The sequence below is a fragment of the Lissotriton vulgaris genome, chromosome 3_1 (genome assembly GCF_964263255.1).
Source record: "Lissotriton vulgaris chromosome 3_1, aLisVul1.2, whole genome shotgun sequence".
Taxonomy (NCBI): domain Eukaryota; kingdom Metazoa; phylum Chordata; class Amphibia; order Caudata; family Salamandridae; genus Lissotriton; species Lissotriton vulgaris.
In genome coordinates, this window is record NC_141689.1 from 2,053,076,279 (window position 1) to 2,053,097,814 (window position 21,536).

The window sequence follows — 21,536 nt, forward strand, 5'->3', positions numbered from 1 at the left end:
TGTAGGAGAGTAGGGTCTGCAATCCTATGATCACCCAGATTTTTTGCTTTTGTTTCACTGGTTTACGACTTTCTCTGGCTGTGGGCCTGCCAATCAGACCCACAGCCTGGCTGTTCTCTCTCTAAATTACAACGTGTACCCTAGGTGCATTTACCAATTGGTACTGGGCCACCTTATCAGACCCTGTAACTCAGGGCATAGGTGTACCCAGGGCTGCCAGGGGCTGCAGCATGTATTATGCCACCCCTGGCTGGCCTCCTAAATTTGACACAACTGGCTGCATGACAGCTGGGGCAAAGTCGTGTAATCACCCTTTGCTGTAGGTGAAGTATACCTATACCTAACCCTAAAATGGACACACAGATTCCTATCAGTCACTCCTATGGCAGGCCTTGACAATCCTGAAGGCAGAGTGCTTGGAATCGTGTGAGATGGTGCTCTGGCATGAGCTGAGCCTGTCTGCAGCTTGCGGAACCAAGTCCTAATAGCTGTTCCATGATATCGCATACCATATACTCTTAAGTGCATTATAATCCTCGCGGTTAAATGCTAACTTTGGTATTGCTTTATCAAAACATGTCGAGTAAGGTGTCATACGAATTGGAATACTAACCCCTCGCCAATTCTGGCGACGGGGTTAGCATTCCACCCTTCTAGAGGGACACGACATTTATGTAACTGTGAACCCCGGTTAAAGTTAAACGAAGCCTCAGCTCCACAAAATGGATGCTGCCACCAAAGACACGAGTCTGACCCCCTGCAGCTGGGAGTCCTTCCAGCGAGGGGAGCCTGGACAAAGGGTTTCCTGTCAGGGGCGGTGCTAGCACCGTCCCAGACATGGTTTTGTGTATCCTGGGTAGGCAGGGCTTTACAGGAAGGTGACTGCTGAGTGGCACCCCGGTGCTCACTACGCATAGGCCGGTCAGAACCAGTTCCAGGGGAACACCAGCCCCTGGCCTGGGGAAAGTCCGGCATGGCAGAGGGGTGTAACCACCCCCCTCCTAGTCCCACCCATAGGCAGGACCTAGTCACCGGGTCAGCCCCCTTTTTTAGTATAAAGATGGGAGCGGTCCCCTGTTCAAATTAGATCAGCTTTGGAATCAAGACACGACTTTCTTCGAAAGGACATCAAGATTCCTTCTTCAAGATTCTCCCTTGTGGCTAAGGAGTAGTCACCCTGCATCCGCAGGCACCATCCTAAGAACACTGCGGTCTGCTGCAAGTCCTTCATCACGAATCCGACGACCCAGCTCGACGAGACCCGGCTTCCCTGGCACCTCTGACCTCTACTCACCTCTACAGCAAAGCTGAGAACTGTGAGTGCGACGAGACCTCGAGGGACCGACGATCGCCAAGACTGCACGACTTCTTTGCAACAAGCCCACCGTGTGCTCCACTGGTGAGTGCTTTGGGGTCCGAGAAGCCCCAACCCTGAGCAGCTCCAGCACCGAAGATCAGCCCTCCAGCATCTCCACGATCTGCGTGGGGCCCTTCTGCTTTTGCGTGCTCACCGCGCTGTGTGGCTACTAGCCGGCTGGCTTGTGGCCTTCTTCACGACGCCCGACGACATCACTGCTGCTGGTCTGGTTGCTCCAGACTGGCCCTTGCTTCCTTCTTCAAGAGAGGCACCCCGGACCCTCCTGGTCCACTCCAGACGCCATTTTAAGTCCACCGCGTGGGCTTGAATTTGCCAAGGCTTTGTTGCCCAATCCTGGGTCCAGCGACGCCGACAGCTTCATCCATCGTGGGACAGCTCGCTCCTCCATCCTGGTCGCCGACAACGCCTCCTGGTCCGTGAGATCTGAGAGCACAGCGTCACCCACTCACCTAGTCGAGGTGACTACCATCCGGTGCCCTCCTGGTGCCACCTGACTACTGGCTAGTAGTCTCGAACTTGGTCCCCTCTGCTTTCAGGTGTCATCTTCCTTCGATCCAGGCTTGGATCCATCGAACTTTCTTCACTGGTCGCCTGCCAGCAACTTCTTTCTTCCAGGCTCCTGGTCCGTCTACGAGGATTCCCGACGTCTTTTGAGACCTATGCAGCTGCAGCCCCTGGGCTAGGTAACTTCGGCATTTCGGTGCCCCAGCATAGCCTCACTATCCAAGGGTCAGAATCCACCTTCGTTTTCCTCCTACCAGGTCGGGTTCGCCCGAGACACTAACTTTGCAATTACTAGCTACCATAGACTTTGTCCCGCATCACGCGTGAGAGTGCACACTCTGCACCCGAGTCCCCTGGGTCTCCTAGAAGTAATCTGAAGATTCTATAGTCAAGTCCTAGCGATTCCTAAGCCTATTAGTACTGTACTTACCTGCTAGTAATTTCGCATTCCACTTTCAGAGTATATGGTTTTCCGTGCCCCTCGGGCATTTGTATATACTGTGCTAACTTAAGTATTTTCGTAAGAGTTTTGTTTTGTGCTTAGTACCCTGTCCTCATAAAGAGTACAGGGCTGTTGTGATTCTTAATAAATATCTTGTTTATTTTCATAACACTTGTGTGGTGTCCTTTCACTTGGTGTTCAAGGGGTATATGTGTGGTAAACAGCTGGCTTAACACGCCCTCTCGAGTCTTTAGCCTTAGACTGCTCGTATCCACGCTACTAGGATAGCTGGTCTATAAGGTTGACTTACAACCAATCATCAATAAGGGTTGCTGGACTGATACATAGTGTTCACTAGAATAGTGAGCACTGCATATCAGGCCACCTTCTCACACGGATTTCGAAACAAGAAAGGAGACCAGAAGAAGAAGACTTGTCGTTCAGCTGCTAACAAGAGGACAGCACCAACTGACTTGGCTCCAGCCCTACAGGCCTGTTGATCCTTGAACCTGCTCCTGCTAAATCCCGGCGTCTCCTGCGGACAGCAACCTTGAGAACCCCGGAGGACCTGCCTGCCTTGACCCTCTTAGAGACTGGGAATCCCATGAGCAGTGGTTCTGCTCAAACAGCAATACCCCTGGTGCCAGCCAGGAACCACGAATCCAGCACACTCTGCACCTGCTGAGCCCGGCCTGTGCCCGAGTGGACAAAGACCCTGAGGACGTCCCCCCCAGCGATTCTGACCTGGAATCCAGTGCCCAAGGACTCTCCTCGACCACTCCGATGACGCCTGCAGCCTCAGAACCAGGGACCCCCCCAACCGCGACCAGCAGAGGGTAAGATTTCCCGACGTCAAAAGACACCCCTGCACCCGGCGCCCTCCGGCCACCTGTGCCCAACTCCAGGGTGCCAACCTATCCTCCAAGATTCCAAATTACCCCTCAAAGTGTTGGTTGCTCTTGAAGATCCTCCGTCCCCGAGCCTGCAGCCTTTGTCCACTTTCCAAGATCTCCATTGAATACCTTTGAGCGCCCGACGGCTCAAAAGCATCCTGCACCCAGCCGCCAGAGTGCTCCTGGCAGTGCAACCTTAGTCCTCATCTACTTCCCCATTCACACTGAGCAAGTGACCAGGAGCCCAGCTCCCACAGCCGCGTGGCCGGCTATCCAGAAGCCACCCACCACAGGCCCCTGCCTCTCATTGGATAACATTGGGCCTATCTACCTCTGCACCTGGCTGCCCCTGTGCCGCTGAGGGTGTAACAACTGTACCTACCTGACCCTGGTAGACCCCTGAGTCTATGCCCAGAACCTTAACTCTGCCAGTCGTGTTCCTACCCAAAAGCCTATAACTCACTTTCCTTTCATTGGATAACATTGACTGCTTTCACTTGAAAATTATTCTAAGTGTGGAGTTCTGAAACTTTAAAATATTCATCTAAAATCAGCCGAACAACGAATTCTAATTTACTCACCTGTTAACTGGAGAGAACCCAGTGCTGCATCTTTTAGCCCAGCACTAACCCTGAAAAGTAATTTTAACCGTACTTACCAGTAACTTGAATTACCTTGTATAGGAACCCATTGTCTGGTTTTCATCAAAAAAGTTTGTGTCGATTTTCAGAAACTACAAATATTCCTTAAAAATCGCATGTTTGACTTAAATACATTCTTTCAACTGTATACAGGAGATGCACCAATGCTGGATCCAGGATCCATCACTAAGTAAGGAAAAGTAATCATAATACTACTTAACTAAGTGAATTTCCTCCCATAGGATAACATTGGTGATTCTTTGTGAACATTTTTCGAAGTGTCGACTTTTAAAATACAATAATATTCCTTAAAAATCACTACTGTAACCAACGCTTTTACTTAACTGTTTACAGTGCATGCCCCAGGACTGAATCTAGGATCTAGCCCTGTGGTTAGAAAAGTAATCTACAAAGTAACTAATTGCATTTCACTAGAAATTCCAATTGAGCTCAATGTTGCATTGTGTTTGAAATTGTGTTGCCTATTGCAACAACTGTAGCTATTGTAATCAAAAAGTCTATTGCCTATTCGAAAAGTATTTAAAGTAATTCATTCTGAGAAAGTATATTTTGATACCTTGTTCGTTCTAAAAAATAAAACAACTATATCTTTTGATACAAAACAATTGGCCTAGAGTGTGTGAGACTATTTGCTGACTGAGATGTAACAACAAATGCTTTACCCTGTCCTCTGATACTGCCATACTGCTCAACCAAGCTACCACTTTAGAGAGTAAGGTTATATCTAACTTTAGCCTCCGCCAAACCTCTGAGGACTGTGGACTCTGCACACTGTACATTACTTTGGACCAGTACATACAGAGCCATTTTCCTACAGGAGGTTGATAGGCCCTGGTCAGTGCTGAGGACACTAAGGGTAAGAAACTTCAAGAAACTCATACAACTGAAGACTGACTTGTGCTTCATCTAATTGCATGAATATTTAGGGATGCCACCAAAGATCCAATCAACTTTAATTTAAATATGAAAACATACTGATTGCATTATACTACATTACAATCATGTGTACAAAAACAAAAAATCTAAAGAAGAGGGTATCGCACAATATCTCCAGAAATTTTAAAAGCATTCTGGAAAGCCAGAGATGGAGATGAGCTACCAAACGAAGATAAAAACTCTAACAAGAGTATTAAGACTTATTAAATAACTGGGGCAGTCTGAGACTGAGGGAGAAATGTTTAGTCCAAGTGATGCCTTCACATAACAGTAATGCTGATGCACAAGTTACTTACCTTCGCTAACGATATATCTGTAAGAAACAGAAGTTAGTATTAGATTCCTTACCTTAGAATACCCCCAGGCGTCAGACTGGATCCGGAAACTTTTGAGTAGAAGTAACCTTGCGCGTCGGTAGGCGCCGTCTGCGGCTCCGCGTCAATCGGCGGCGTCGTGGGCGTACTTAGACGCCGTCCTCACGCGCCGACTTAAGTTCTTGTACATAGCTTTCCGCGCCAGAAACGCAGAGCCATGCCAGAAACCGACACTGGTGCCATGAAACTAGGGCCCTCAAAGGGAAATACCTTAACCCTAAATATCGGCTTGCAGAACGGGGAGGATGGGTGGGGCGGTAAGGAATCTAATACTAACTACTGTTTCTTACAGATATATCGTTACCGAAGGTGAGTAACTTGTGCATCTGAAAGAAACAGGTTAGTATTAGATTCCTTACCTTAGAATAGATACCCCAGCAAAACCAACCCCGGAGGTGTGTCTGCGAACCAATGATCACACCAGAAAGTCCTGGAGAACAGAACGGCCAAAGAAGCCATCTCTCCAGACTTGGCTGTCCAGGCAATAGTGTCTTGCGAACGTGTGCAGAGAGGCCCACGTAGCTGCCTGACAGATGTCCTGCTAGGGGACTCCCCGGCCCAGGGCAGTAGTAGCCGCCTTGGCCCGTGTGGAATGAGCACAAAGCCCCACAGGAGGCTCCTTTCGAGCCAAAGAGTAACAAGCCTTGATGCACAAGACGACCCATCGAGAAATGGTTCGTTTGTGCACCGCCCGTCCCTTCTTAGCGCCCACGTAACCAACAAAGAGTTGGTCATCCACCCGGAACTGGCGTGTGCGATCCAGATAGGAGAGCTCACGTTTTGGGTCCAGACGGTGGAGCCACTCTTCCTCCTTCGAGGGATGCAGGGGCGGAAAGAAGTGGGCAAATTGATGGACTGCCCGATGTGGAAGGCTGTGACTACCTTGGGCAAGAAAGAGCGTCGCGTCCGCAACACAACTTTGTCTGGATGGACTGAAAGGAAAGGAGGCTTAGAAGAAAGAGCTTGGATCTCACTCACTCTCCTGGCAGAGGTGATGGCAACCAGGAAAGCAGTCTTCAGAGTAAGGAGGCGAAGAGGACAGTTATTAAGTGGCCCAAAAGGAGCAAACATCAGAAAAGTTAGAACAAGGTTCAAGTCCCACTGAGGCATCACGAAAGGAACTGGAGGAAACATATGAGTGATGCCCTTCAAAAACCTATTTACAACTGGGGACTTGAACAAAGAGGGCTGATCAGGGAGGCTTAAGAAGGCGGAAATGGCAGAAAGGTAGCCCTTTAGAGTGCCCAGAGCAGAGCTCCGCTGGGCAAAAGAAAGAAGAAAGAGAAGAACCTCTGAAAAAGGGGCAGAAAGGGGATCCACAGCCGTTGCTGTGCACCATGCCACAAATTTGTTCCACCTGCAGGCGTATACCGATTTTGTGGAGAGACGCCTAGCTGCCAGAATGACATTACAGACTTTGGGAGGCAAGTCAAATGGCCTCAACTGCCGCCGCTCAATCTCCACGCATGTAAGTGGAGACTGGACAGGTTCGGGTGGAGGACCGTCCCCTGCTGCTGCGACAGAAGGTCCTCCCGAAGGGGCAGACGAATCGTGGGATCGACAGACATGCTGTGTAGCTCGGGATACCAGAACCTCCGTGCCCAGTCCGGAGCCACAAAGATGACTTGGGTCCGGTCACGCCTGATCTTCTTCAGCACTCTGGGCAGAAGTGGTATAGTCGGAAAGGCGTACAACAGACCGCAACTCCACTGGCAACGAAAAGCGTCTCAGAGCGAGTGCCGCCTTGGAAATTCCAACGCGCCGAACTGATGACATTGTGCGTTCTCTTCTGTGGCGAATAGATCTAACCAAGGCTCTCCCCAATGCTGAAAGAGACCTTGCGCCACGTCTAAGTTCAAACCATTCGTGATCCATCATGCACCAATGGCCCTCTTGGCAAAGAGGGCCATAACTTCCGCTCACAGAAGATTCAAGTGATCCCCAACACGCGGTGGTACTGCGGTGGCATGGCTGGAGGGGTCGCCTCGAAGGGGAGAGAGTAGCCCCTTCGGATGATTTGCAGCACCCACCTGTCCGATGTGATGTTGCGCCAGTGGAGGTGATGGCGAACCCTGCCCCCCACTGGCGTCACGTGGGCCTGAAAGCTCTGACTAGGAGGCTTTGAGGCGGATGCTGCGGGGGTTGATGTGGACTGGCCTCGCCGCTGTTCCCGGGCACCGCCACGGTGGTTAACACGTCCGCCACTGCGCTGGATGTTAGTCTGCGGCCCGTGGCTGGCAGGACGTGTGGGGGTGCCCCTTCCTTGGCCACGAAAGGAGCGAAAGGCAGCAGGTTGCTGGCGCGGGGCCGACAGGGCCAAGGACCTCAGTGAGGCGATTAGTCCTCATGGCCGCGACGGGAAGTTCAAGGGATAAGGCCTTGGCCGCCCGTGTCAACACCACACTATAGGCAGCCGCCTCCTCTGAAGCCACAGAAGGAGGGGAGACAAAACCAGTGTCTGGCGAGGTGTCCAGACCACTGGCGTCCCCTAGCTCACCTGCCCAGTGCTGATAAGGCTGGCACTCACGTGCTAGAGGGTCCTCAGACCCCTCCCAATCCGCCTCGCCACCCATCTCCTGGTACTCCGGGTCAAATGATGGGGCCGGGTCATAGAAGTAGAAATCTCCCTTCTGCGTCGACCGATGACGCACCTGCGAGGTTGTGGGGTCGACTGGCGACCCGGATCCAAAACCGGGACCGGAGTCGCTGACGGCGCCGGGGCCGAAGCACCCGACGGCGCCGGGGCCGAAGCACCCGACGGCGCCGGGGCCGAAGCACCCGACGGCGCCGGGGCCGAAGCACCCGACGGCACCAGGGCCGAAGCACCCGACCCACTTGGGCTCCCAGTCCGGGCCGCTTGGCCCGAAGGCGCTGCGGAACCAGGCGGAGTGAGCGACCTCATGGCCGTAGGGAACGCCTCAATCTCCTCCGGTGTCGCGTGCTGCCCAGGGACCGGCAGGTATGGAGCAGGCCGCGACGCCTGCGGCTCCGTCAGAGCCGCGTGGGCGGTGTCGACCAAACCCCCAGCCGCGGCGGGGGGGAGTCGGAAGAGCGATGTCGCCTCTTCGACTTCTTGTGCCCCTTACCTGAGGACTTGGAGCTCGAGGAGTGGTGACGATCCTCCGAGCCGTGATGATTACGGTCCCGCGACCGGTCCCTCGACCTCCTTCCGGACCGGGACCTCGAACGGTGCGGGGCCGACTGCCGGAGCTCAAGGCGCTTGCGGGACCGCTCCCGCCTAGCCTTCGATGTCAAGGCCCGGCAGTCGGTGCACGACTTGTCATCGTGGTCGGGCCCCAGGCAATGAAGACACCAGTGATGGGGGTCAGTAACCGACATCAGTCGGTTGCAGTCGACGCAGGGTTTAAACCCGGGCATCCCTACCGGCACCATCCGAGTCGTTCGACTTCGAAAAATGATCAAAAATGATCCAAAAAGTTTAGTCAAAAAGTGACTAAGGGTACCACTGTTACCGGATCGGTGCTTGCTGGCACAGAAAAAATAGGAACTGACGTCAGCGCGCGAGGGCGGCGTCCAAGTACACTGGCGACGTCATCCCTGTGCCCACGACCGACGCGGAACCGCAGATGACGCCTACTGAATCGCAAGGGTACTGCTACGCAAAAGTTTCCTGATCCAGTCGGACGCCTGGGGGGTAATCTAAGGTAAGGAATCTAATACTAACCTGTTTCTTTCAGATCTTTAGAACTCGATTGAGGTGTATTGAGACCAACAATTCAAACACAGAATAAGCAGGCTGACAAATGCATCAAAGGCTATGCATATTGAAAACTCAAGCACAGGTTCAACAGAGTAGATCTCATGAGGTAAAACAGAGATTAAAAAAAAATGCAACATCAGAATAGTTCAGAACATTACCACAAATTCATTTGATGTTCAACAACTTAATACGAGTTGTAGAGCTCATTAGAAAATGCACTGTTTCAAAATTAACCTCTTACATGAGCTATTATTCAGATGTTGATCACGAAGTGTATGCAGTTCTCCAAGCAATTCGTCCATTTTTTGCTTCTTTTCTTTTAAGGCTTTCATTTTGCTGAATATTTGTGCTTTCTCGTCAGATAAAGGCTCAGACAGTGGGGCATTTCTGCTCTGGGAAACTTCCCTGGTCAGTGAAAGGCTTGCTGCTTGTCTTCTATTATCTGGCACAGGCTATGAAACCAACAAAACAAATTAGTTTTGCAATACTGGATGTGTTTTGTATGCACAGCAATACAACGTCCCTAGTCTCAGCATGTTTGGATACTATTGTGCATTATAATGTACTTGGTTACCATATGTGTTAATCACATTGTACAAAAGCATGCATGCGGTTTCTTTTAAAGGGCCATACATACGTGTGCTTTAACTATTTCTATGTAACCCCACATGATGTTACCAGTAATATCACTGGTTTAACGTACAAAATGAGGGGATCGGACTCCCCATACCTCCTGGGCTCTTCTTACTAAATTCACTAACTTACTAACATGTAATAATACCATGCGATCAGAGTGCACTCATAAATTAACAGGAGAAAGTTATTAGGGAGGTTTTGAAATCCATGAATGGAAAAACAGTACACAAATTCCAGATAATCAACTGAAGACCCCTGACACAACTAGATGGGGTAGGGGATGCATGAAATAAATCGCTAGCAAAATGGAGACTAGTCACCTTAACATTGAAACACTTTGATGGGGTTTATTTACCTTTGAAACAACTGACTGTTGTCCAGAGTACTAACCAGATTTACCTAGTGGAGAGTTCTATGCAGAGAGTGAACTCTAAAAATGCAAAACATAAAATGCTCATGGAAGTTTCCATAATGAAGTAGAATTTCTGTATGGATGTTATCTATACTACTATTATAAAGAGAGAACTTGCAACTTTTGGCCAGGTAAACTCGGGAACCACAGCGCCAATCTACACACCCATTACATCTATGAAATTGTCAGGGTGTGTAAATGGACATAGGCTATATAATTTTTTTTTAAAAAGTAAATTAAAAAAATTAAGTTTGTAAACAAAGTAGTCCCCTGAAAGTAGTGCCGGCCGGGGTCCTAGCGCTGGCCATGACGCGACGTGCGTGAGGACCGCGACGTGCGTGATGACGACGAAGGAGGAGCGTCGGTGCAGTGACGAGCGGCTGTGCAGTGAGGAGCGGCGGCACAGGTAAGGAAAGGGAAAGTTCAGTGCGAGACTGTGTGATACAGGGGGAGGCAAGAAGGAGGCAGCAGTAAAGGAAAATGTCGGAGCGCGAGTGAGTCGGGCGGGAGGGGGGCGCGAGTGAGTCGGTGCGGGAGTGAGTCAGTGCGGGAGGGGGTCGGGGTGGGAGCGGGTGTACTGCCCCCAGCCCCTTTCTGACCCAGGCAACGCTGGGGCGGGCTGCTAGTGTATTATAAATTTTAAAAAGTCCATGAGGGTTAACTGGATGTAATATAGTAAGAGGTGCCACAGTTTGTCAGAGTTCATACGGTTGAACAATATTGAGCCTTTTCACATTTAGGAGACAATACAAATGCATCACAATTAAACAGGAAGCCTGTATGGACAGTAGACAAACCAATGTGTGGTTGTTTGATGCATGACTGAAAACAGCAATGTGTGGTTGTTTGATGCATGACTGAAAACAGAAGTCATGGGAATAGGAAGAGGAATGTGCCAATCTCAGATCTCGGAACAATACTTCATGAGATTTTAAATGACTGAGATATAAACAGTATATGCACACTATTACCTGAGCAGGTACAACATCTATTCAAAAGTGAACCTATGACCTACAGAAATCTGGAAAATCAAAAACGCAATAACAGTGTCAGGGACAATATCTGATGAGGCACACTCTGCAAACCCGAATTAGTCAACATGCTCGTTAGATGTAAAAATATAGGCCCTCATTTTGATGTCCAGGGCATCGGTCTGAGCACCGAATTACAATGCCAACGGTCAGAGCGATTATGTCTGTTGGGGGCGAGGGGAGGGGTTAAAACGCAACCTCTGACAGGTCTGACACTTATCCCTACGATGGGGGAGGGATTAGGATGTCCCTTTTCCAACTGCCTTTTCATGGTGGTCCCACCACCATGAAAAGGGTTTTAACGGACTATGAAAGCCAATCCGGGCCCCCGTCCTCTGTGGGCCACTGCTAAGGGGAAGGCACATGTCGCACCCCCCAAACATCCATGCACAGTGTGCCAGGCACCACAGGGTGCATGGCACACAGTGCATGTAGTTTGAAAAGTGCCTGTATGTACTGCGGCTTGTGCTGCAGCGCTTTCCCTTGGCCGCAGAGCAAGCCACAGTACAAAAAGGCGCATTCCAACTGCAGTGCTGGCGGTTCTTCCTAATCGGACTGGTGGGACCACAGACTCATTATCGGACTGACACCTGCCTGCAACGATGGTGGTCGGACCCTCGTCTGACCGCCATCATAATGAGGGCCATAGGCTTTGTTAGGATAAAAATAAAAGTTCAAAAAAGCCCAAAATTAAAATTAAAAAAATTAACCTGCATAAACCCACAACATCTGTAGTGTTCAGAGATCCTTCATCATAACTTACGGGAAACATCAAACTCAAGGAGATATAATTGCACTGAAAGGGTTACTGCCCCCATTAGGGTTTATTGGGAATGTGTAGTTTGCATACAGAGTTACTATATCTGTGCATGAACGTAATGTAAAATAATATTTGTGTTCGTACCACTCTAACAGAACACATTTGCAAAGGCATATTAACTTGGGGAATGCTTCATGGAGAAGATTACACTTTTTTCCAACTGCCCTATATTTGTGCACAGTAAAGTCATCCCCAAAATATAGCTGTACAAAGAATTGAACAATTTTTTAGTTAAAAGCAAGAACATCAAACAAAGGAAGAAACAATTTTTTGTCCTTTCTAGAAGGCACTTTGTACCTGTGAATCGTGAAGCTGATTGTTGAAGCGTTGTATTAGTTCATTCAGCTCTTCATTTAACTCAGATGTTAGGCTCACCCCGGACACACTACCCGTGGTCTCCGTTACAACTAGAAAATAAATAATTCACTGAAATTTAACTCTATATTGACTCCAATAATAACAATGCAAACACAATTTATAATCTAAACAATATAGCAAACAATGTGTGAAAACTATGGCGCTCAACCTCTACATACCAAACAATATTAGACACAATTTGCAAATATTATGATGGGCAATCATTCATACCAGAGTCATCCATAACGGCTATAGCATGTTCTGTTTTGTGTTGCAGTGAAAGAAGAGCTGCTTGTCTTCCTTGCAGAGCTCTAAGTTGCTCTTGTTGCTGCAGCATCCTTTTCAATAAGTCATGTTGCTTCTTCAGATTTTCCAGCTCCTCTTTAGCTTCTTGTTTGTGGTCTACAGCCTGAAAAACACCAAACATGTTAACTACGTGAATCTAAGGTTAATTTTCGTTCTACAGTAGTTAAAAAAAAACAGCAAGCTAAAGCAGTAAATATGGACGAAGAAAGAACAAAGATGAATAAACTGGTATAATTGCTTTTAAAAAAAATATTATATACAAATAAAGCTGTACATTTGTCAGGTCAGTAATTATATTTCATTTGTAAATGGCTACAGATTTATGCAAGAAACCTACAAATATATTTTGTAATAGCCGTTTATTAGACATTTTGATGACATTTGCTATGCAATGTGTCTCTACTGGTTTGCATGCAACTTGTGTAACTTGCTGATGTAGGCTTATAATGGTCCTGCATAACACTTGAGTCTCTAGCAAGGTAACTTCCCTGCAACTTAAATTAGGTGCCTATTCAGGTACCCCTATTCATTTGCACTCTTGCTTCTTTCCCGTGGTTCATAAAACAGTGATGCAGAAGTAGCGTCAGCTTTTTGTTTTCAGACAGCTTTCTGTACTTGCATCAATTTTTTTCCACAGTTTTGCATAGGATGGGAACGTGGTTCTGTTCCTTACACTGCTACACTTTTACACTACCGTTATTTTACATTTGGTTATCAACGTGTCATGACCTTTTGCCACACGAGTCTTCTCCCACTGCCCTGCATATCTTTTGGAGTGTGCTTTTCTGCTCTTTCCCTTCTCATCTGAAATGCTAAAGAATAAGCATATCTTTTAAATTTACAGGACTTTCTACACATTGTATGCGGTTCCTGTAAATCGGTCTGTTTATGCAAAATAAAGCCACGATAAATAGAGCAGCTCTGCACCATACCATCATCTTTTCGTTTCAATAGATGAATCAAACAGAATTTGTTACCAAAAACAAGCTTATGACAAGGGATGGACCTGCGTGGGTGGGGAAATCCGGTGTTTCAAACGGTCAGGTCTTTATGGCCTTTCACAAGCCCACGAAATTGTGCACGTTTCTTATTCTCGTTTGCAGAGATCAAGAGTTCGCAGGCGGTTTCATAATCACCGTTTACTGCTTTATGAAGAGTCTCTATCTGGATGCTCAGAGTGGCTGATAATCTCACAAAGAATTCTTAGAAGTCAACTACACTCTGCTGCTAATTTAGACGGGGAGCCCACAACATTTGTTGAACTTTAAAAGAAACTAGAATCCTCTACACTGGAAGATATGTTATGCGACGAGTCCTCTTGCAACTACAATTCTGTGGTAGACAATCATCTTCTGGAGGACAAGGTGAATAAGGAGGTCCAGGTTCCTCAACAAGCTCTAATCGGAGATACAATGATGTTGGCCTGAAAATCATAATTTTTGGTTTAATAAGAGCTGTAACTGAAGGAAAGGTGCAAAAATATGCTGGATAACTCAGAGTAAGGCAAGTCTTTTCACTGGAGTAATTTCCTTTACTAAAAAAATGTATGTATACCGAACATTTTATGTTCATCTACATAAACAAAACCTGAACTTTGAATACCTGTGATGTAGCTCAGATTCCATCTGGATTCAGGCATTTCTTTATTTTTGTGTTTCAGACAGACCATTTTAAAATGGCACTTTTGGTGCATGTAAAGTGAAAAACATGAAAGAGGCATGCAAACGAAATCATGTAAAACCATACTTAATTAATCATGGATGTTTAATGTGTTTAGTTTAGATTTAACCTCACTATAAAATGTACATTTAAGTTATAGAATGATTTTTTTGAACTTTTAAAGTAGCACATAAATGCGCTGAATTCACATGTGTTTTTGCAGTGTAGAAAACTCGCAATTTCAGTTTCCTTTAGAAGGCTCACTGTGGCCTCTTTAGCTTTGAAGATAAGAATGGAATGTGTGTTCTCTCCCCCTGTAGTGTAGTGCAAATGCTACTTACCAGTATGCATCTGTTCTTGGCATGTAGGGCTGCTGACATTCATATCTGTGCATAGATCGCCACCTAGTGTTGGGTCCGGATGATTGCACATTGTTGTCCTGGAAGAGTCTTCGAAGTATCACGAGATAGGTGGCTCCTCCCCTGGACTACAGTGCGCATGGGCATCGCCTCCATCCCCAGATTGTTTTTAGCCATTGGCAGAGATGGAGTGAAGAATGTGAATGATGACCATGCCATGAGCATATGTATGTATATGAATGAATTCTGCAGCTGCTACAGGCGCCAGGGAGGAGGGTGGGCGATATGAATGTCAGCAGCCCTACATGCCAAGAACAGATGCATACTGGTAAGTAGCATTTGCAGTTCGAGGCATGTGGGCTGCTGAATTCATATCTGTGCATAGAAAACATAGCAGTCCCTCCATTAACGGCGGCCGCCCGTGCCAGCTGCAGCAGTCTGAAAAAGCGTTTTTAGAACAGCCTGACCAACAGCTGCCTGCTGTTTGGAATGCACGTCTACACAGTAGTGTTTAGTGAAAGTATGTGTGGTAGACCATGTGGCTGCTCTACAGATATCTTCTAAGGGAATGTTACCTAGGAAAGCCATTGAGGCCCCCAACTTTCTGGTGGAGTGGGCCCTCGGTGGGATAGTGAGAGTACGCTTAGCTTTAGCGTAGCAGATCTGAATGCACTTTACTATCCACCTAGCAATCCCTGCTTTAGAGATAGCGTTTCCCTTGTGGTGAGTGGCAAAAGCAACAAAAAGCTGCTTGGTTTTGCGAAAATCTTTTTGTCCTGTCTACATAGTACATCAAGGCCCTCTTAACATCAAGGGTGTGGAGCATGCGCTCCGCCAGCGTCTCTGGGTTTTGGAAAAACACAGGCAATTCAATTGTCTGGTTTAAGTGGAATTGGGATACCACTTTGGGCAGGAATTTAGGGTTAGTGCGGAGCACCACCCTGTTAGCATGTACCTGGAAGAAAGGTTCTTGGATGGTGAGCGCCTGCAGCTCGCTAACCCTCCGTAGCGATGTAATTGCTACTAAGAACGCAACCTTCCAAGTCAGAAACTGAAGCTCACAAGAGTGCAGTGGCTCAAAGGGAGGACCCATCAGCCTCGTAAGAACCACGTTGAGGTTCCATTCTGGAGCTGGTGGGGTCCTTGGTGGAATGACCCTTTTGAGTCCTTCCAGAAAGGCTTTGATAGCAGGGACCTTGAAGAGTGACAGGTGTTGCCTATTCTGGAGGTATGCTGCCATAGCAGACAGGTGAATGCGGATGGAAGAGTATGCCAGATTGCATCGATACAGGTGGAAAAGATAGCAAATGATGTTTTGAATGGAAGCATCTAGAGGGTCAACATTGTGGTTAGCACAGTAGATGACAAACCTCTTCCATTTAGCTGCATAACAAGCTCTGGTAGTGGGCTTCCTTGCCTCCCGAATGATGGTCATGCAATCGGGAGGAAGATTGAGGTAGCCAAACTCTAGGACTTCAGGAGCCAGATCGCCAGGTTGAGCTGTTGCGGATCTGGGTGCTGAATGTCGCCATGGCTCTGCGTCAGAAGGCTGGGAGTGAGATGAAGCCTTTGATGCGGTACCACGGACAGTTCCAGAAACGTGGTGTACCATGGTTGGCGAGCCCACGTTGGAGCAACCAGGATGAGAGTCATCGAGTGCTGCCTGAGCTTGCGTGCCACCAGCGGTATCAGAGGTGTTGGGGGAAAAGCGTACGCAAATCTGCTTGACCAGTTCATCCACATCGCATTGCCCTGTGATTGGGGGTGTGGGAACCTGGCGGCGAAGCTTTGGCATTTTGCGTTCTCCCTTGTGGCGAACAGGTCTATCTCTGGATGACCCCACCTTTGGAAGTACGGTTGGAGTACTGATGGATGTATCTCCCACTCGTGCATCTGATGGCTGTGCCTGCTGAGCAGATCCGCCATTTGATTGTCCTTGCCCGGGAGATGCTCCGCCATGAGGAAGATGTTCCTCTGAATGGCCCACTTCCACATGCTCTGAGCCAGATGAGACAGCTGCGGAGAGTGTGTGCCTCCCTGCTTCTGAATGTAGTACATGGCCGTCATGTTGTCCGTCCGGATCAACACGACTTTGTTGCACAGATGTACTTTGAATGCCTTCAAGGCCATGAAGATTGCCATCAGTTCTAACACATTGATGTGCATCTTCCTTTGCTGTAGTGTCCATAGTCCCTGCACAGTGTAATGGAGTACATGCGCTCCCCATCCCTGGAGAGAGGCGTCCGTCGTCAGGATAATCTGTGGGACAGGCTCTTGGAATGGTCGGCCCTTGCAAAGGTTGTGTGGATTCCACCAATGCAGAGAGTTGTATGCCCGACCGCTCACCAACACTAGGTCTGTCAGTTGCCCATGAGCCTGAGTCCACTGACGTGCAAGGCACTCCTGAAGCGGACGCATATGTAGTCTCGCGTGCGGGACAATGGAGATGCAGGAGGCCATCATGCCTATCAACTGCATGAACACCCTCGCTGGAAGAGAGTGTTGGGGTCTGAATCGTTGGATCAGTGCCTGGATACTGGCGATTCTCACTGAATTCGGCTGCGCGGTGGCTGCCAGAGTGTCGATCGTCGCGCCCAGGTACTGTCGCACGTGGGCGGGCTGGAGATGGGACTTTGGGTAGTTCAGAGAGAATCCCAGATCGTGCAGGAGATGAATGGTGCGTGACACGTGGTCTACGCACTGCTGTTCTGTCCTTGCTTGAATGAGCCAGTCGTCCAGGTAGGGAAAGACGTGGACGTGCTGGCGACGGAGATGCGCAGCCACAGTCGCTAGGCACTTGGTGAACACTCTCGGTGCCGTGGTGACCCCGAACGGCAGAACCTTGAACTGGTAATGCTGGTCTAAGATTGTGAATCTGAGATACTTCCTGTGGGAAGGATGCAGGGGGATATGAAAATAGGCATCTTTCAGATCCAGCGTAGCCAGGAAGTCCTCCTGTTGAAGCAGGGGAAGCACCTGCTGCAACGTGAGCATATGGAAGTGCTCCGAGAGGATGTACCAGTTCAGGCGCCTGAGGTCCAGGATCGGCCTGAGGGATCCGTCCTTTTTGGGAATCAGAAAATACAGGGAGTAAACCGCTGTTCCCCGCTCTTGCAATGGAACGAGCTCTATTGCCCCTTTTTGCAGCATGACAAGAACTTCTTGCTGCAACAAGGTCAAGTGCTCGCCTGACATACGACGGCTCCTTGGGGGTATGTCCGGTGGAATGGACGTAAGTTCTAGACAGTACCCGTACTGGATAATAGACCTCACCCACCTGTCCGTGGTGATGTTTTTCCACGCCGGCAGGAACTGCTGGAGTCTCCCCCCGACCGGTGTTGCATGGTCGGGGGGCAGTGACAAGACGTCACTGTTTGTTGGTGGTGGTGGACCTGGAACTATTGTTTCCACGTCCCCTGCCTTTGACATTATTGCCTCTGTAACCACCTCGACCCTTGTTGTTATACGAGGCTTGGGGGTTACTTTTGTAATATTGGGTTGACTGGGACGCCTGTCCCCTTGAGGTGCCTCTGGAGTTTGAGCGGCGAAAGGAACCACTCCGAAACTGCTGACTTTGTAGAGCCCCCATAGACTTGGCAGTTTCCGTATCTTTCTTCATTTTCTCCAGTGTGGCATCCACCTCAGGGCCAAACAGGTGGTCAGGATTCACTGTTTGATTGAGAATCGTAGTTTGGATGTCGGGTTTGAACCCCGAAATTCTAAGCCAGGCATGGCGTCGAAGCAGCACACTGGTATTGATAGCCCTGGAGGCTGTGTCTGCCACATCCAGTGCACATTTGATGGATGCGTTCGTAATGAGTTTACCCTCCTGAATGAGCATCTCCCCCGCTTCCTTGTATTGGTCAGGCAAGTGTTGCAGTATGGCCTCTAATGTGTCATAATGGGCTCTATCATAACGTGCAAGTAATGCTTGGGTGTTAGATATTCTCCAGATATTAGCTGCCTGTGCAGCAATCCGTTTGCCTGAGGCCTCAAAGATCTTGGACTCTTTGTCTGGGGGAGGAGCGTCACCAGTAGTTTGAGAGTTCGCCCTCTTCCGAGCGTTGGAAACAACCAAGGAGTCCAATGGCAAGTGTCCCTTGATATATGTAGGATCCGTGGGCGCTGCCTTATATTTCCTGTCGATGCGAGGGTTGACCACCCGCGCTCGGGTCGGCTCCTTGAAAACCTCCGTTGCATGTTTAAGCACCCCCTTAAGCATCGGTAGCGTTTTGACGGACTTTTCGGCTACCGAGAAGGTGTCGAATAAGAAGTCCACATCCACGGGGTCCGAGTGCAGCTCGACGTCGTGGTTAGCCGCAGCTCTCTCAATCAGAGCATTGAAGGCCGTCGAGTCCTCAGTCGGGGACGTCTTGGCCGCAAAAAGTTGAGTGTCCTGACCCGCCTGCGGGTCCTCCGTGTCGCCTCCGGCGGACCACGGAACGTGCTCCTCCTCCGGATCCGAGTATGCCGGATAGTCGTACTCGGCATCTTCCTCGTCCGCACCGGCTGCGGCGAAGTGCGTCGGCGAGTGTCCTAGGGTTTGTGGGGACACAGGTTCCACCAGAGCCGAAGAGTCCTCAGAGTCCCTTTTGTTTTTGAGAGGGATCTTAAAATGTTCCAACGCCGGCTCCGTTGTGATCTTCCTTTTGAGGAGCGACAGTTTTCCGGTGTTGGCGTCGATGATTACTTCACGACGTTCCTCTTCAGCAAGCGGTTGGAGTCGAAGCTTCGACACCACTAAGGCAGCTTTCGGTGCCAAAACCTCTTTCGAGGGTCCACTCTGCTTCGGCGCGAAGGCCTTCGGCGCCGACTTGGGAGGAAAGGTGAAACGGATAGGCGTTTGCTCCTTCGCCGGCTTAGGCGCGAGCTTTGGCGCCACAGTGCCCGACTCGGGAACCACACTGTCCTTTCGAATCCGCTGGAGGGATTCCGCCACCTTCTTCGTCAAGGCCGGAGAGGGCTTGACCGGCTCGAGCGACTTCTCAGCATCGAGAGCCCGATCACCCGAATGCACTTTCTTCGGGGCCGACGCCCCATGGCTATGCGCGTCGTCGCCCTGACGCTTCTTCGGAGCCGACTTCGGGTCCACAATCCCTTTCGGAGCCGACTTCGGGTCCACAACCCCTTTCGGAGCCGACTTCGGGTCCACTACCCTTTTCGGAGCCGACGCAGCCGCGTCGGACGCTTTCGCCTTCGGCACCGACCCCGATGTCTTCGGGTCGGCCATCTTGGCGTGGCTCTTCGAGTCGGCCATTTTGGTTTTCTTGGAAGTTGACGCCTCCAGAACCTTCTTCACCAGCGCAACTTTCACTTTCGGTTCCGCATCCGAGGGTGCGTGACCAGGTGCCTTCACTTTCGTTTTCTTCAACGCAAGCGATTGTTCATAAATGTCCGTGACCGGGCCCGGAGGCGGGGACGTAGGACTCATAGTCAGATCTTGGGTAAGGCCCGAAGGCGATCCCTCGACCTGGGCCGTATGAAGGGCAGTAACCCTTGAGTCTGTTTGGGGATGCTCCTCCTCCGAGCTATCACCCATCGTGGCAAAAGCCTGATCGTCGTCCCCTACCTCGTCGGTGACTTCGTCAAAGTTCTCCGCATCCTCGTCGTAGGGTTCCCCCTCGGATGCGGGATTAGAGTCCGAACCTTGCACGTCGTCTTCTCCCTCGACATATTCCTGGAAAATGTCATCTGGTGGGGGCGCCGTAGCCGATAATTGAGCCTGGAGCCTATTGGCCCGACGAATCTTTAAAGTCTTCTTGCTCCGGAACTTCGAACACGCCATGCAGGTGTCTTCGCGGTGATCCGGTGACAAGCAGGTATTGCACACAGGGTGCACGTCGAGGTGTGAATATTTAGAGTTACACACCGGGCACTTCTTAAACGGAGTTCGCTCCATAGCAAGAGTGTAGTGTAGGCCCGACCGCGCCGAAAGCACGTGGAAGGGCAGCAAGAGATCGGAGCTGAGAGTCTGAAAGAAACCCGTACGTAACTATACCGACGCCCAGCCTAAAGACCTTTTGGTCTCGAGTCGAAGTTGAACAACGATCGGTTCCGACAGAGGGAACCGAAACACATCCGAACCCAATGGCGGAAAAAAACAATCTGGGGATGGAGGCGATGCCCATGCGCACTGTAGTCCAGGGGAGGAGCCACCTATCTCGTGATACTTCGAAGACTCTTCCAGGACAACAATGTGCAATCATCCGGACCCAAGACTAGGTGGCGATCTATGCACAGATATGAATTCAGCAGCCCACATGCCTCGAACTTCCTATTTTCCCAATAGGCCCTTCGCATTGGAATAACATAAACAGTAGTATGGACGTAGAAGTGCGGATCTTCCAGGTCTCCACTGACTATGCTAAACTTAATTGGGTTTGTTACCAACTAGCTCAGAGGTCACTGGAAACTTTCTTGACTGAATAGGAAGTGATCAGCTTCCCTGGTACAGACAAGAAGGGATTCAGTTTTCCAACAACCGCATAAACATGACAACTTTGCTCCTTAGAATAAGAGTCAATCTCTAGAGTCGTGTGAAACAATAGACAGTTATTTTACTCAGTCAGTTGTTGTGCAGATTACTTTCACAATATGTAGAGAATAGAGAGACGGGCGTTTTCAATAAAAGGTATTATTTATTGAACAGTCTTTCTTCTCGTACAAGAGAAATGTATTGCCACAATTGCAAGACTTGTTATTATAAAAAGTACGTACAGTAAAATGAGTATTACGAAATAATACTGTAAAAGCATTGATATGATTTCTTAGCCATACAATGGTTTAAAATGAATAAAACATTGTAGTAACCAGGCTACGCTGGTATGTTGTAAACCAAGTAGGTTTATTCAGCAATAAGATAACAGGTGGTAATTCATAACAAATCACAGCCCCACCAGGAGCAGCCTGCTAGCTGCTCAGCCTCTCTCACCAACTGTCACACCTCATCCAGTCACTCAGGCACTCTAGTGAAGGTCCACGCACCAACATTCCATACAGAGGACACACACACAGGCTGAGCAGCTAGAGAGGAGAAACATAGAGAA

General features: G+C 49.2%; 1 protein-coding gene across 9 annotated transcripts in view; it reads right to left on the reverse strand.

Annotated features, from left to right (window-relative positions):
* The window catches only part of PCM1 (pericentriolar material 1), a 1,333,387-nt gene that overhangs the window by 1,186,256 nt on the left and 125,595 nt on the right, over positions 1-21,536 (reverse strand). For all 9 annotated transcript variants that reach the window (XM_086962572.1, XM_086962571.1, XM_086962570.1 and 6 more), the window contains exons 7-9: positions 12,398-12,575; positions 12,107-12,216; positions 9,152-9,362 (exon numbers count right to left, since the gene is read on the reverse strand). In XM_086962572.1, coding sequence (XP_086818698.1) covers positions 9,152-9,362; positions 12,107-12,216; positions 12,398-12,575 — 499 coding nt within the window. The remainder of the gene's footprint in view (positions 1-9,151; positions 9,363-12,106; positions 12,217-12,397; positions 12,576-21,536) is intronic.